Source organism: Camelus bactrianus, chromosome 20 (assembly GCF_048773025.1).
Source record: "Camelus bactrianus isolate YW-2024 breed Bactrian camel chromosome 20, ASM4877302v1, whole genome shotgun sequence".
In the NCBI taxonomy this organism is placed as follows: domain Eukaryota; kingdom Metazoa; phylum Chordata; class Mammalia; order Artiodactyla; family Camelidae; genus Camelus; species Camelus bactrianus.
In genome coordinates this window covers 32,612,019-32,627,537 of record NC_133558.1, presented here as the reverse complement: position 1 = coordinate 32,627,537, position 15,519 = coordinate 32,612,019, and the positions used below count along the sequence as shown (strand labels likewise).

The 15,519-nt window shown below is 36.2% G+C and overlaps 1 protein-coding gene across 3 annotated transcripts; it reads right to left on the bottom strand.

Annotated features, from left to right (window-relative positions):
• Window positions 1–19: 19 nt before the first annotated feature.
• On the bottom strand, window positions 20–15,480 carry CENPQ (centromere protein Q). Of its 3 annotated transcripts, none has more exons than XM_045509276.2 (10): window positions 15,351–15,480; window positions 14,984–15,092; window positions 12,459–12,604; window positions 11,633–11,687; window positions 10,475–10,601; window positions 9,831–9,899; window positions 6,715–6,844; window positions 2,224–2,343; window positions 1,989–2,066; window positions 20–931 (listed from the first exon to the last, which is right to left on the bottom strand). In XM_045509276.2, exons 3-10 carry the CDS (start codon window positions 12,561–12,563, stop codon window positions 800–802), a joined length of 816 nt encoding a protein of 271 aa, XP_045365232.1. In that variant the 5' UTR covers window positions 12,564–12,604; window positions 14,984–15,092; window positions 15,351–15,480; the 3' UTR covers window positions 20–799. The 3 variants fall into 3 exon arrangements, with proteins under 3 accessions (XP_045365232.1, XP_010972163.1, XP_045365233.1); XM_010973861.3 differs by having other exon boundaries at window positions 12,462–12,604; window positions 15,351–15,478; XM_045509277.2 differs by lacking the exon at window positions 14,984–15,092 and having other exon boundaries at window positions 15,351–15,451.
• Between the last annotated feature and the right edge of the window lie 39 nt (window positions 15,481–15,519).

Genomic DNA, 15,519 nt, shown 5'->3' with positions numbered 1-15,519 from the left:
CAAGTCAGACAATATACTGTGGCTGGTTAAAAATAATTTTTAATATATTTAAGTGATAATTTATTCACAGGTATATGCTTATTATCACAATGAGGAAAGGTTTAGAAAGAAGGGATTTTTGTTTGGTGTTTGTTTTAAGGGAACATATGTGCTTGGGTTCCTTTTTAACAATTTTATGAAATAAAGGTATCCTCTGATGAGAGTTGAAAATAAATATTTAACAACAATTCACTAACCTAACCAAAAGAATAAAATGTTTGTGCCACCTCTAAGTTAGACACCCAGCAAATCTGAACTATGCCACAAAAAGTCTAGGGAGTTATGTAGAAAGGTAAAGGCATTTGGGGACTTCTCAAGTTCCAGATGACCAGACAGAAAATGCAACTCATCAGCTAAAGAATAAGAATGAGCGCAAACACTTACGTTTTCACGTGACAGGTACTTAATATATCAAGTCACAGTATCACGTTCCCTCTGCACTTACTGAGAAATGAGCTCTATTCAGCCTTTATGAACTATCAGATTGTGGCTGTTCTTATTTTAGGGTTTTAGGCAAATAATTGAAGATACTGCAACATAACTGTGAGTTTCTAGACTTGTGAACTGATAAAAACAGAGTTTTCAAGGCCTATATTAGATGCTAATGGTAGCTCTACAGAGGCTAGTTTTAAAGTGCATATTAGGAGATAAATTCTTGAAGAAGCCTAAGCCAGCAATATCATCATAGGTTAACATTTTTATCAATTCATAAACATTAAATTAATATGGAACAGTCTTAAAAAAAAACACAAAGAACTCTTTAAGAGGCATCCAGTCTTTTGTACACTCCTTCGATGAAAGTTAACATGTTCTTCATCTGGGATGAATTATGGAGAACATCCAAGTCCTTCAGGAGACCCTCCTGGTTTGGAATTACTGTCAGAATTTCCTTCTGTGGGCATGATAGCACAATTCAATTTTAAAATTTTATTTTTATTTTTTTATTGACATATAACTATTATATCGGCTTCAGGAATACAACATAATGGCTCAGTATTTGTAAATATTACAAAATGATCACTACCGTAAATCTAGTTAACATCATCACCAACCATAGTTACAAAATTTTTTTCCTGCTTATGAGAACTTTTAAGATCTACTCTCTTAGCAACTTTCAAATATACAGTACAATGTTATTAACCCTAGTCACTATACTGTACATTACATCCCCACGACGTTTATAAATAACTGGAAGTTTGTACCCTTTGACCACCTTCACCTATGTAATTCGTTTTTAACCTTTCATTATGAAAAATGGCACATGCATGTTATTTAGAGTGTGGTATAATAAACCTCAAGTAACCATCACTGTACTTCGATAATCATCAACTCATAGCTGTTCTTCTTTTAAATCTACATTATTCTGTTTTCCTTCTGCTCATTTCCATTCCTCTCACCCCGGGTGGTTATGCATAGGGAAATGTTACTTTTTGAGAAAATATGAAGACTTTCTACCACCGTAAACATTTACACTATAATATCTACTGGGGTCCTTGGAAAAAAGATAAGTTCCCAGTGTACAGTCTACAACAAATGGGACGTTGTACTATTTTAAGGAAAGCTGTATGCCATTGTTAAAAGGATAAACAAGAGCAACTGTCAGAATTTACTTCCAGAAACCTCTTCTAGAGCCACGACTAAACAATTGTGTAATGATACACACACAAGGGTGAGCCCAGCATTACCTGTAATAGCAAAAGTTATTTATTTCCATCACAAATACAATTCACAAATTATATCATGGTACATCCATACAGTGGAATGACACACAGCTACTGACAATAATGGGATGCTCAAACTACCCTCTCAAATGAGAAAAATAATTTTGCCTAATAGTTTATATCATGGATTCCATTTGTTTAAAATAACAAAGGAGTAGTATATAATATTTTTATGTACATGCAATTTCATAACTGGTGATGCAGTCAAGGTGGTAAATTGGCACTTACTTGAAGTGTGGGCGCTTTGAGACTCTTCTGAGAAAGCTCTGGAAGAGAGAGTACCCCACTGCTATCTATTTGAAGCATCTAAAGTAGAAAAAGAAAGCTACAGATTATTTCGTAAAGCTAGATTATTTCAAAAGGCTGTTTTCTCTTATCATATTATACTCAAAAGTTGTCTGGGTAGAATCTAATGCTTACAGATATATTTAGGTTCTAGCAGTACACTTTGTAAAACAAGTACCTGTTTTATCTTCTCCTCCTCTTCCTGCACCTCACTTGTCAGAGCGTGAACTTTGCTCTTTAGGCTGTGAATAGTTCCAGTCATCGACTCTATACTGTCTACCATTTTATCGGTTTCTTCCTGTGTCAGAAAGAGAGAGCTAATGTTTTAAATGAAATATACTACTAAATGAAAGACAAATAATACATATTTTTAAAACATCTTATATATGGAAACACTTTTGGAAGAACTTGGGAATTTTCACTTTTCTTTCAAAAAACAGACTCTCTAGAAATTGATTTACCAATGTAATATGCTTTATAAGGAAACAATTTCCCTGAGAGATATACCCCATGCTGTGAATGTTTCCTCCAAAACGTTCAAAGCTGCTAGTATCAGAGATCCTGGGAAGCCTGTGTGAACCTAGCAGGGCCGAGGACTGGTGTCTGCAGGTACAGGAGCATTCCCTAAGCAGTGTGGAGCAGCAGCGAAACTCTAATTTAGGAACATCTGAGTGCTGTTTTCATTTGCTAAAAGAAAGCAACACTGAACATCAGGACAAAGATAGTAACAGAAAATGAATGGTGGTTTCCCACATAAAAGGGAAATATAATCCATGGGGGAAGACAAAGAGAAAATAAGAAATGAATGAAATGAGTACACGGTAATCAGGGACGTGCTGATTACAGGCCACATATAGAGTTAGCCAGCTTCCAGGTTTCTAAATGGTATGGAGTACTGCTTTGCTTTAAAATCCAGTCCCAGGAACAGCCAATGAGAGCACTGCCCTTGGGGATCAGGAAACAGGTGAATAAGCCACACAGAAGTCATACAGAATTAGTAGCCCTTACATCCTGCTGAGCAATACAGCTAATACACCTACATCACTCCCCAAATACAGGAAGCAGAACTGTTACTGGCAACTCCAGCACTCTTCCTCAACAAATATGTTATGGCTTCCAGTAACCATTAAAACAACAACAACAACAACAACAAAAAACCCCAAAAAGCCCAAAAATGGTAATTGCAGAGGTCTGCAACTGCCCATGGGCTGTTTTTGATCAGTCCAAGAGTTATGAATGGTTTTTACCTTTCTAAAGGATGGTTAAAAACAAAACAAAGTAAAAGACTATGCAACAAAGACTAAATGTATCCCACAAATAGCAAAATGTTTATCCTCTGGCCCTTTATGGGAAGAGTATGCTGATCTCTGAGTACCCAAGACTTTGGGACTGTGAGCTCCACTTACTAGAATGTAAACCCCATGGCGGTAGAGGCTTTGCTTGTTTTTTTATTATGGAAAATTTCAAACATATATAATAAGAAAGAATAATATAATAAACCCTCATATACTCATCACCCAGCTTCAATGATCAACTCACAGCCACCTTGTTTTACCTATAACACCACCCACTTCCCCTCCGCCTCCTCTATTATTTCATCCATAAATACTTCAGTATAGCTCTAGAGGTCTTAAAAATATACATGTATAAGATCACAACATCATTATCCCACTTAAAAAACAACCAATAAATTCCTCAATGTCAAATATACGGTTAGTGGTCAAATTTCTGATTTTCCCATAAAATGAAATAATTTTTAGTCTGTTTGAATCAGGTTACAAATTGGTTATGACTAGTTGATACGTCTTTTGAATCTTAAAAGAATTAACTAGTTTATAGGGCAGCTTTAGGTTTACAACAAAATTAAGAGCAAGGTAAAGAGATTTCCATATACTCCCCGCAGCGCCTCCCCCTTTATCAACATCACTCATCACTCACCAAAACAAGATTCTTTTTTTTCTTTAACCAAGGATGAACGTACACGGACACATCATTACCCAAAGCCCACAGTTTACCTTAGGGTTCACGCCTGGTGCTGTGCTTTCTATGGCTTTGAGCAAATGTAAAATGGTATGTATCCACTCTTACAGTATCATACAGAGTATTTTCACTGCCCTAAAAATCCTCTGTGCTCTGCCTTTTCATCTCTATTCCTCACCACAACTCCTGGCAATCACTGATCTTTTCATTGTCTCCATAGTTTTTCCTTTTCCAGAATGTTATATAGTTGCAATCATAAGATACGTAGCCTTTTCAGATTGTTTCCTTTCACTTAATAATATGCATGTAAGGTTCCTTCATGTCTTTTCAGGGCTTGATAGTTCATTTCTTTTGAACTCTGAATAATATTCCACTGTCTAGATGGGCTACAGGTTATTTATCCATTCATCTACTGAAGGACGTCTTGTTTCTTTCCCAAGTTTTGGCAACTATGAATAAAGCTGCTACAAACATCTGTGTGCAGGATTTTGTGTGGACATAAGTTTTCTGCTCCTTTGGGTAAATACCAAGGAGCATGACTATTGGATCGTGTGGCAAGAGCACATTTAATTTGTAAGAAACGGCCACACTGTCTCCCAAAGTGGCTGCACCATTTTGCATTCCCACCAGCAGTGTCTGAGAGTTTCTGCTGCTCCACATCCTTGTTAGCATTAGCTGTTGTCTGTGTTGGATTTTGGCCATTCTAAAAGGTACATAGTAAGTTTCTTTTCGGCTATCGTTTCCCACTCCAATTTTTTTCATTCCTTTCAGTTTACTTATGCAGGAGCTAGAGAGTTGCTTTGTTTAATTTCCTACATCCAGAATTCTGCAGACTGCATTTACTAGTCAAGTTTAACCTCTCCCTCAGCCCGGATTTTCCTGTGAATTCGTTGTTGGACTTAGAACACTGTCCAATACAAATATAATGTAAACCACATGAATTTCCCGAGTTTCCTGAGCCTGCCATAACAAATTACCACAAACTTGGTAGCTGAAAATAACAGAAGGTTATTCTCATAGAGTTCTAGAGGGTGGATGTCCAATTTTAGGTATAAAACAGAAATGCCTCCCAGTATTACAAAAATTGTACTACCATTTACTGTCTCTGATCACTTTCGGGTGATTTATGGAAATATTCAATGTTAAAATAACATATACCATTATTGTGCTTTAAAACCTTTTAAAGTAACCTTGAGAAAAAAGTCAAACTCATAGAAACAGAGAGTAGGGAAGTGGTTGCCAGGGGCTGGGGGTTGGGGTGGGGGAAATAAGTTGCCAAAAGGATACCAACTTTCAGCTAGAAGATGAATAAGATCTGAGAATCTAATGTAAAATATGGTGATTACAACTGATAGCAATATATCATATAACTGAAATTTGTTGTGAGAGTAGAACTGAAATGTTCTTACTGAAAGAAGAACAAAGTAAGCGAGGTGAGGGATGTGATACTTAACTGGATAGGGAGAATCCCTTCACAATGTATAGATAAATTAAACCACCATGATGTACACTTTAAACATCTTATAACTTTGCCAATTATATCTCAATAAAGCTAAAATAAAAAAAACCCTACATTAATGTTGTCCAACTGTTCATTAAGAGGGGGTGCTAGTGTCACTACTGAAAATATACACCCTTGGAAAGACGTAACATTGGGATGAAAGTTAAACACCATCTCATACAATGAAGAAAGTGAGGCAGCCACTAAAAAAATACCACCCTATGAATTTATAACATACATAGATCTGTTGCTCACAAATAAATCCTTCCAATGTTATTCTCAATCACATGGAAAAACTGGAATAAACTATTTGTGAATTTTCAGTTATGAGAAATCCGTGGGGATGCAGTTCTTGCTGAAACTATCACCACCTTGTATTTACTAACAAAGGTTAACAAACGTATTACTTCTCAAAGCTGAGTTGCTAATGAAGACCATATCTATACACTACTTCAAAATGGCAAAGGGATGTACGGTCCAATCTGTTTTAGTTTTTGTAATTATTTAATAAGCCTCATAAGGTTGCTTTTCTTAATTGTTCAAGGATCCACTAATTAAAAGCCTGAAGTTCATCACGACAGCCAGTGTTATCTCCCACTATCTTCTACAGGATAAAGATGAAGAATTGCATATCCTGAAATCAGACCGAATAGTCTTACAGAAACAACTGTAAGCAGTCTGTCTAAAGTTCGACTAGAAATGCCAGTATGTCTCTTTTTCACATTTGTAAAATGTGAAATATGGTTCAGGCCTCTTTAAGTCACTGTGAAGATTGGGGGCTATAACTATAAAGTGCTTATTAGAACAGTGACTAGGACACAGAAGGCCCTCATCACAGGTTATCAATAATAATTATAACAATAATGATGATGACTGTGTTCTTCTTGCCAATAGAGTACCATATACAGGACAGAAAAGCTATATAATATGTTTTGAAATTCCATAGCATTTAGTAATGAGTTCCTATAATTTGATAATCAAAAATACTAAGATAGGACAGTTATAGTCAAGTCTGATGAAAAAATTAGACTGCTACTTAATCATAAATACGGCAAAAACAAACCAACAAACCAACAAACCAAGAAGTTAATGAAAAATCTGGTCCAAGATCTAGTATTTATTATTAGAATTACATGACAATTAAAAAACCATTTTGGTCTCTTTTCCCCGAACTCTCAAACTTCATACCTGCAATGATGCCAGACCCGCTTCATTAGCTCTGTGCTGTGTCCTTTCCATTTTCAGTAGATTTGACACATTAGTTAAATCTTGCACCTTTTTGGGAGGGGCTTTCAGGGTTTCACACAGTTGCAGCAATCTTAGGGACAGAATAAAAACATTGTTTATTTTTGAGTACTATCAGTATTATTTTTGGTTTTTTTTTGTGTTGTTTTGAAATACTGTGGCCATCTTTTTTCTTCCCCCATGTAGTATTCTTTAATTAACAGTGGCTAATTTCAGCAGTAAGCCTCCCCAAAAAAGCCCTGACAAATCATCATTTAACTTTTCAATTAAGATTTATCTCAAATCATGGGGCACCTAGACTGCTCTATAAAAAGTTTCTATTTTACACATTTAATAATTATTTATATAAACTTTGAAATAAAAATTTCCCTGTATCTTTTAAATATGGTTCCTAGACTATTACAAAATGTAAGTTTAATGTGAATTTCTGGATAAGAAATGAAGCATCACTCTGTAAGTCTTAACTATGACTCTGAACTCTTTAAATCTCAGTTGTTTTAGTGAATGTGACCAATAAAAGAGAATGTCTATATCAGTTACTCTAAGTTAATGATTTTAAAGAAAGCTAAGTCCCATGAAGTTTAACGCAAATAAAACACTAAGATTAAAGTGCTTTGTTCTAAAGTACTATCAACATAAATAGTATTCAATATTACAGTTTAAAAAAAAATCCTCCTTTGAATTTGGTTGATTAAGCCACCAAGAGAAACTGGCCTATTGCTACCCTCACTTCTGGCAGAGAGCAGCACAGATTACCAAGGTTTGATTTTTGAATTCCAGATGGAAGAAATCAAGGACCTAAGTCCCAATGTGGTTGCTTCTATCCAATAGCAGCATTTTCGGGTTCTAAAAAGTTCTACTACTTAAGATTTGCAGGCAATCTGAACAACAGTAGAATCCAAGACTTATCTTCCTGGGATCTTATTCAAAATGTTAGTTTATTTAAAAAAAAATTTTTTTTTAGGCAGTAAAAACCCCACCTATCATAGTTTTCATTAAACTGTTGGGATAAACTTCAGTTATCCAGAAAGCCATCATTAGGCATCACACTTAAGCATAAAATCTGTTGTGTACATCTTTCCAACAGGGCTAAGTTTTTGATTTCTTAAGTAAAATAAAGTTTCCATTTACGAACAGCTTCTTCTAAAAGTTTATTAAGTCAATTCTGCAGAAGGGTCATTCACTGTTGCAAATGTTCTTCTTACAAAATCTTATTACACATTACTACCTATCGTGTTGCAATATACTTATTATCATAATGAATCAACACCACCTAATCATCATTTGTAGTACTGTGTCTAAAGTATGTTCCTCTAGAAACTGTAGCAGCTAAACACTTTGTCTGACTAGCGACCCTATTTGTCTGATCATGAGGGGAGGCATATGACCCAGTTTATATTAATCATAACAGTTCCTGCCACAAAATCAGTCTAAAGACAGGCATATCACCTGAGCCAATCAGAGTCCATTTCCCAGAATTTTGTAACTGAAGTTAAGAGGGTAAGGGTTTTCTTTTTTCATAGGGCTGAAAAGATACATGGGGAGCGCTCTGCGTGTTCAGTTCTAACCTAGTGAGGAAAAGCTGTCTAAAAGAATGAAGCCAACATGCAGACATAAGCAGAGATAAGCCTAATATATAAAACATAGAGTTCCTGTGGGAAATACCAATTCGGAAGATGCTGCATTAAACAAAATGAAATAGATTTATTTGCTGTAGGACTTTCAATTTGTTAATGTACTAATAAACATAATCCATTATATATCACTTTTATTCAAAGAGTATCTTTAAGAACGAGAGTTCTAAATATACCTGTAGAAATGCTGCTCTAGGAAAACTCACCCAGAGTTCTGATCAGAATCAGTTTGCTAAGGCTGTACTTTGCTACATCAAAAGAAGGGAAAGTATCTTGAGTATCTTTGGGAACTAAAGAAAATGAGTTGTGAAAGCAAAAGTGAGGAGGCAACAGGCAGTCTTTGAAATACCGATCTCCACGGCTACTATGTGATGAAAAGACAGCCTTTATACTGAACAGAATTTAATCTCTTCTGATGACCCAGTGTGGTCACTGTGGAGAGTGGCCAGTACTGTATACAGTATAGTATATCATACTATAATATTCTCATTCACACACCAAACATAACCACTTGTCCTAAATAGTTACACTTCTATCATGTATTAACTTTTTAGTACACACCTTTGTCTTTACTAACAGGCTGTCACTCCTCTAAACAGTTTATAAGTCTGCTTCCAGCTGTCTTTCTATAATCTCTCCAACCTCCCTCCACAAATTCCCACCCTCACCCACCCCATCCCATCCTCCTCTTTCTATTTGGCTACTATTACTGAGCCTTATACTAAAATAAGCAGAATTTGTGTTCAGTTTTCCCAAGAATAAGGTACTAGGTCACAGGCATTTCCAGGCAAACCTGAAACTAAGATGTAGGCAAACCTGAAGCTAAGATGCAGAACATTCTTCTATAAAAAGGTGTATAGATACCAGCGAGTCGTCACTGAAAATCATTGGCAGTGGTGCGACTTGTATGAACACTTAAAAAGAAACTTCCATTTGTGACCTGCCACAGGGGAAGAGCAGCACTATCCTGGAAAGTTACATGTGTTGCTTGTACAAATAATGTTATGCAATATGAAGTAAAGAAAAAAAACCCAAAGCAACAGGATAAGTATCAGATGAGAGTGGTGAACTGTTAACTTGCACCTGTTCAAAATGAAGTTGAAGGGAATAAAAGTTGACAATTTGTTTTTCAAATCCTAATTCAGAAAGGTGAACTGGGGAAGTAGGTGCTTTTGATTTTCAGATTCTTCCTTATAAATTCTCTTAAATTTAACTTAGTTCAGAGTTGCATGCAGCAGCAGGTTAGGGTAGAATATATATTCCCAAGTGGTTCATCTTCTTAAAACAATAACAACAACAACAAAAGAACAAAAACTCAAAATGAAAAACTTTTATATTCCACAAACGTCTGTTCTGACATCAGAGGAACAGACTGGACTTTTACCAATTATGTTTCAACCATTTTTTATCACGTAACTATAATACCTTTTCTTCAGGAAGTTGAGATGATATTGAATTTTTTCATTTTCTCTAATACTGTTACTCAAAATTGTTCTAGAAAAGAAAAAAAAAAGGGATTGAATACATATTACTTTGAAGCATAACTATAATCTGTTTACTTTTTCTGATTTCTTTCAAGTGCCCTCCTTACTGGCCAGGCAGAATCAATCACGTTTTCTTTTATATTAAATACATTTTTAAGCAGAGGAATAACCAAAATCTTTCTATCACATGATACTGTTGTAATTAATTTATATGCCTCACTCTTCTGATGGCAGAAGCCTGTCTCTGTATTCCTTCTAGCATGGTAGCTTCTACATAAAGTGTCAATTTGAGCTAACTTCTTCCTAAAGTATCCCTGTTGACAGAACAAGTTAAAAGTTTACAGGTAGTAGCTCAGGACACACAAATTTCATTTTTATTCTGCCGATGAAATTCAGAGTTTCTGAAATTAATAAAGATTTCTTTGCTGAAGGCTAATGCCTTCAAAGGACACAAAATATATCTTCTTGTGAAAGAGAAAAACACCCTATCCCCAGAGAGTAAATAGTAACATTTAAAAGGATACTATCTATAGGAAACACGTATCCAGGAACAAAAAGAGTGAACGGGAAAAATTTCATACTCACATTATTACTGATTCCATTACAGTTTGCAAATACTCTCTGCTACTCTTTGAAAGAGGTTGCCAGGTTTTTCTCCTGTGGGATGCTATCTTCACCTGTTTTAGATTAGCATGCTTTGTTTGGCCTTTAACTGGTGAAAGAAGGGGCTCTGGTTAGTCTAGAAATTTGCATGTTTTCACTTAAAAAGTGATTAAAGACAAATTGGTCTAAAACAGCTAATAGAATTATAAGAACCAAAATATTATAAAGCTGTATAAGCTGTTTAATTTCCTTTTTATTGCACAGCCATAATTTGTGTTGAATATGAATATGCAATTGTTATGTTAACTGAAATACTATTAACTGATATTGCAGGTACAAAGCCAAGATAACGTTAAATGAAGAACTAAGCTACAATTATTAGGATTCAACATAAAGTCTGGTTCTCAGAAATGACCTGAATTAAAGAGCATCATTGAAAAGACTACAAAACTATTTAGGCCAAATATTGGCAGATTAGAGATTAACCAAACCACAAATAGATAGTCACTGTCTGCTAGGTTGTTACTGTTCTATTTATAAGAAATAAACAAAGGAGATAATATTGGCTCACATGAAGATTAGTTTTGGAGATTAGTTTTGGTAGATTAAATAATTATAATTACAGGTACGCAAAGCATTACAAAAGGAAAAGCACTGTGCACCTTGAAGGTATAAAACCAGAGGACCTAACTTGGTTTTGGGTGAGGAGAGGTGGAAAATTCTTCCATGACAAAGTGATGTCCAAGTAAAGAATACTACTCCAAAATAATTTACTCCGAACAAACTTAGTGGCTCCACTCCAACTTGAACAGTGATGGCAGAACAGAAGCATATTTGTCTCAAAGAGAAATCAGTAGTTGTGTCTACACATCACAGATCAGCAATAATTCAGACTGTGATGCATTTTGAATTTCTCTAGTTCCTATCAGTTAAGAGCCCTTTGCTAGAGGTGGTAAGTAAAATTTCAGTTGACCAAAATAACCGACCAACCAGTACTACTTATTCTTCCAAAAGTGAGAATGTAACTGTTCATTACTATCTTTTGCTTGTGGAGAACTCACAAAGAAGATGCTGAGAGTTTTTTCACAAATATAGATAGCTTGAGAAAAACAGGTTAAACAGGATATAGAAAAGGAATACCTTCAGGAGATAGATGTTTTGGATGATTTTTATTTTTTTTTGCTTTGTTTCTAACCTAGAGGGAAAAAAACACAGGCATATGCACACAGAATTAAACAACAGTTGAAAAGATACTGCTTTTGCAATAGATTTATCATGTATGTTGGAGAAATTTCATATACCTTCTGGTAAGATAGAAGAAAAGTATATTGCTACTTCTACAGAAAAAGGGTGTGTATTTACCACAAGCAGAGGATATACTAAAGCATTCCCTGGACAATGGTGATGATGTATATTATAATACAATTTCATATGGTGTCAAAAAAATGTTTTAAAGAAATCATTACTCATTTTGCCCGTGAAATAGTGTTAGATACTTTCCATGCAAAACAAATATAGGTATTGCCTAATACAAGGTAAAACAGAGAATTTTCTGGTTATTTCATTTATTTTTTTATAAGACAGGAGCAAAATAATGGAAGGAAGAATTTAATTCCTCCCAAACTAATTTTTCTTTGTTAATAATAATTTCCTCCACCAACTGACAGATTCTCTTGTCTTTTAACATATGAATGCCATAGTCTGTCTAGTCTCCATTTAAACACCTTAGCAATGCCCCATAACATCTCCTCCCCAAAGAATTCTCTGATCAGTATATTTAGAAATTAAATGAAACAATTTTTATCTGAGAATTTTTATAAATCAGGTAGCAACAGCCCCCACATAACAATGTATGTGGAATATGAATTATAGTAAAACTGATCTTTAGTCTTCACATAATCGTTTACAGAGAACAGATGATCCTTCTGATCAGGGTAGTCCTGAATGATAAACTTGATATTTTTACCACCTCTTCCTCTGATAACTCTGCTTCTTCATCATCAGTTTTTCTTTCTGGATTTCTTTTTAATTGTTGAGACCTTTTCCTGGAAGCATTTGCTTTGCTAGCCATTTTGATTTAAACAGAACAATTATAACAGTGCTTCAAAATATCTGTAAAGATGAAAAGGATACAGAAAAAATGCTTAAGACTTTCATAATATTTTGTCTAAAAGACTAACTATAAATATTCCAAATTTGCCTTTAAAAAAAAATCACAATGAATGTTTTGGGATACTTTGGTGTATTTTTTAAAACATATAAACATATTTTAAAACAAGTAACATCGGTTCCATTAGAGTGAAGATATCTAATTCAATTTTATTCCTAGAATTTTTCCCACTTGCATGGCTTTAAAAAATCATGTAGAAGTGCTTTTGCATCTCTTACTTTATTTAAAAAAAAAAATCTAGCTCTGCTAGCTTCTCTACTTTTCTCCCAGACTCCTTAATTGAATCTCCCTCTCCAGCTAGATTTGATTTTCTGTGAACACTCTGAGTAAAGCACACACTGTACCCTCGTCCCTTTTACCAGAGCTGCTCTCCCTTGTCTCTGCTCACCCTCTAAGATCACGAGCCATCTGCTTCTGAAAACTTTTCTTTTTAAAAAAATTTTTAAAATTTTTTTTGGGGGGGGTAATTGATTTTTTTTTTTTTTTAGATGGAGGTACTGGGGATTGATCCCAGGACCCGGTGCATGCTAAGCATGTGCTCCACCACAGAGCTATACCCTCCCCACCTTGAAAGCCTTTCTAACTAACTACTGCTTTCTAAACTCTGTGGGCTCTTATGGTCTCAAACTCTCATTTGGGACTTATTTATAATTTTGTTCTGGTAATCATTTTTTCTTGATATTCTCTTTATTCAGTAACACATAATTCATGTAATTTGGAGGAATAGTACTCCATATTTGATTCACAAACTGCTTGTTATAGTCCTTTTAGGTACAGAAATTGAAAGTATTCATTTAGGAACTTCTATAGCAATTTGACAACAATTTAATGTATGTTGAATCTGGTCAGAATATAATTGGCTATTTTTTTTGCTTCTTAGGTTGCATTTTTCAGGTAATTCATTTAAAAAAAGACTTTCATTTTTTTTTTACAGTAGTTTTAGGTTCACAGCAAAATTCGGCAGAAAGTAGAGTTCGAGTTCCTGTAAACCTTCGCCCCTCCCTGCCCCAGCCTTCCTTTTGTCTACATCCCACACCAGAGTGGCACATTTGCTACAACCCAAGAACTGACATTGACACATTATATCACCCAAAGTCTACAGCTTACATTAGGGTTCATTCTCGGTGTTGTACTTTCTATGGTTTAGACTATAATTCTTTTTTTTTTTTTTTGTATTTTACAAAAGTATCAGTTGTGATTGATTAAAAAAAAAACAAATTGGTCCTTTGTCACAGTCTGAGAAGTGCTGTTTTCACTGATACCTACTTGAGGCAGTAAGTCATATTGCAAAAGGTTTCTCAACATCGGCACTACTGACAGTTGGGATGGGATAATTCTTGGTTGTGGGGGCTATCCTGGGCAATGAAGGATGTTTAGCAGCATTCCAGATCCACTCGATGCCAGTAACCCCTCCTACACCACCAAACTGTAACAACTAAAATTATCTCCAGACATTTCAAATGTCCCCTGGTGCAAAATTTCCCCACGTTGAGAACCACTGCCAAGAGCCAGCCAAGGATAAGGACAAATTGCCCAGGTTCCAAATCCTGACTCTGCCATTTAGCTAGCTGTATAGCCTCGGGCAAATAAATTTGCTCACTTTCCCCACTGGTAGATGGGTTAATAATGAGAGTAACGACATGAAAGTCTTCTGTAAAGCTAAAATTTTGTTCAGGATACATAAAGGGCCTAGAACTTGGGACACAGCAAGCACTCGATAAGTTAAATAATTTTCTACTACTAGTGAGCTAGTTGTAGCATATACAAAAAGGAATAGTAAATTTTGTCCTGTTTTAGATCACAGGAAACTGCAGGCTACTGCTGGCAGGTAGAGACATATATAAAAACAATTCCTATATATGTACAATTATACACAATATGACAAATGTTATAAGAGACAAACGAGTGAATGGCTATCTCAAATTAATTGGTGTGTGCCTGGGAGCAGGGGGATATACAGAGAAAAAAGTAATATTTGAATTACATTTTGAAATATTTAGCCAGAAAGAAGTATTTGAGAGAAAACAGCTGCTCCTTGGCAGGACGGCTGGCAAAAAACTGGTCTGTTCCCGGGTAGGAAAAGTTCAGAGGGGGCTTTACGCGCATGGGAGGAACGGACAGAAAAAAAGACTGGAAGGGTAGTTTGCAGTAATGAATGTACTTTTTATCCTGTAGGAAGCAGGGGGGCATCCTAGGTTGTTCTGTTTTCCTTAACGGCGTGCTGAGACTCGTGGGAATCACCAAGTACCTCAATCCAGACCTCTGTGTGGGCACTACAGGGGAGCACGACGTCCGGAAAAACATAAACGCGCGATGTTTACCTCTTGACAGATGATGCCTCGGGAAAGCGACTTTGCTGACGGCAGTTTGAGGCTCAAAGATACTCCTCACTAAGGCTGCACGTCGCCCCACAACTGGCTGCGGGAGAGACTAAGGAAAGAGGACAAGGATGAGGATGATTCAAGGAAAAGGAGGGACGAACCATGCATGGCTTCACCCCCTCCTCTCGAATCACAGTCCTTCAGTCCTTGGCTCCGCAGGCACACCTGTTCGGATCTCCCTCCCCTTGGAAAACCTCCGCAAGCTCCTCAAGTGTGCACAAGCCGCCGAGTTTGCCACAAACGCGCTGGCCACAGCACTCGTCCCCAAACTGGAGTCACCGGCGGGGAGAGCGCTTGAACTACTTACCAAAGACGCCGCTTGAATCCTTCCAGGTACCACGCTGAGAGCAATTCGCGCCCAAACCATCCAAAGCGGATGAGACCCGGAAGTGATTGCGTAGAAACAGGGAACGTCTGCAGGGAGCATCTGGTCACGCCCCCTACGTCATCAGGAGCGCGACCGCGAGAGCGTTAGG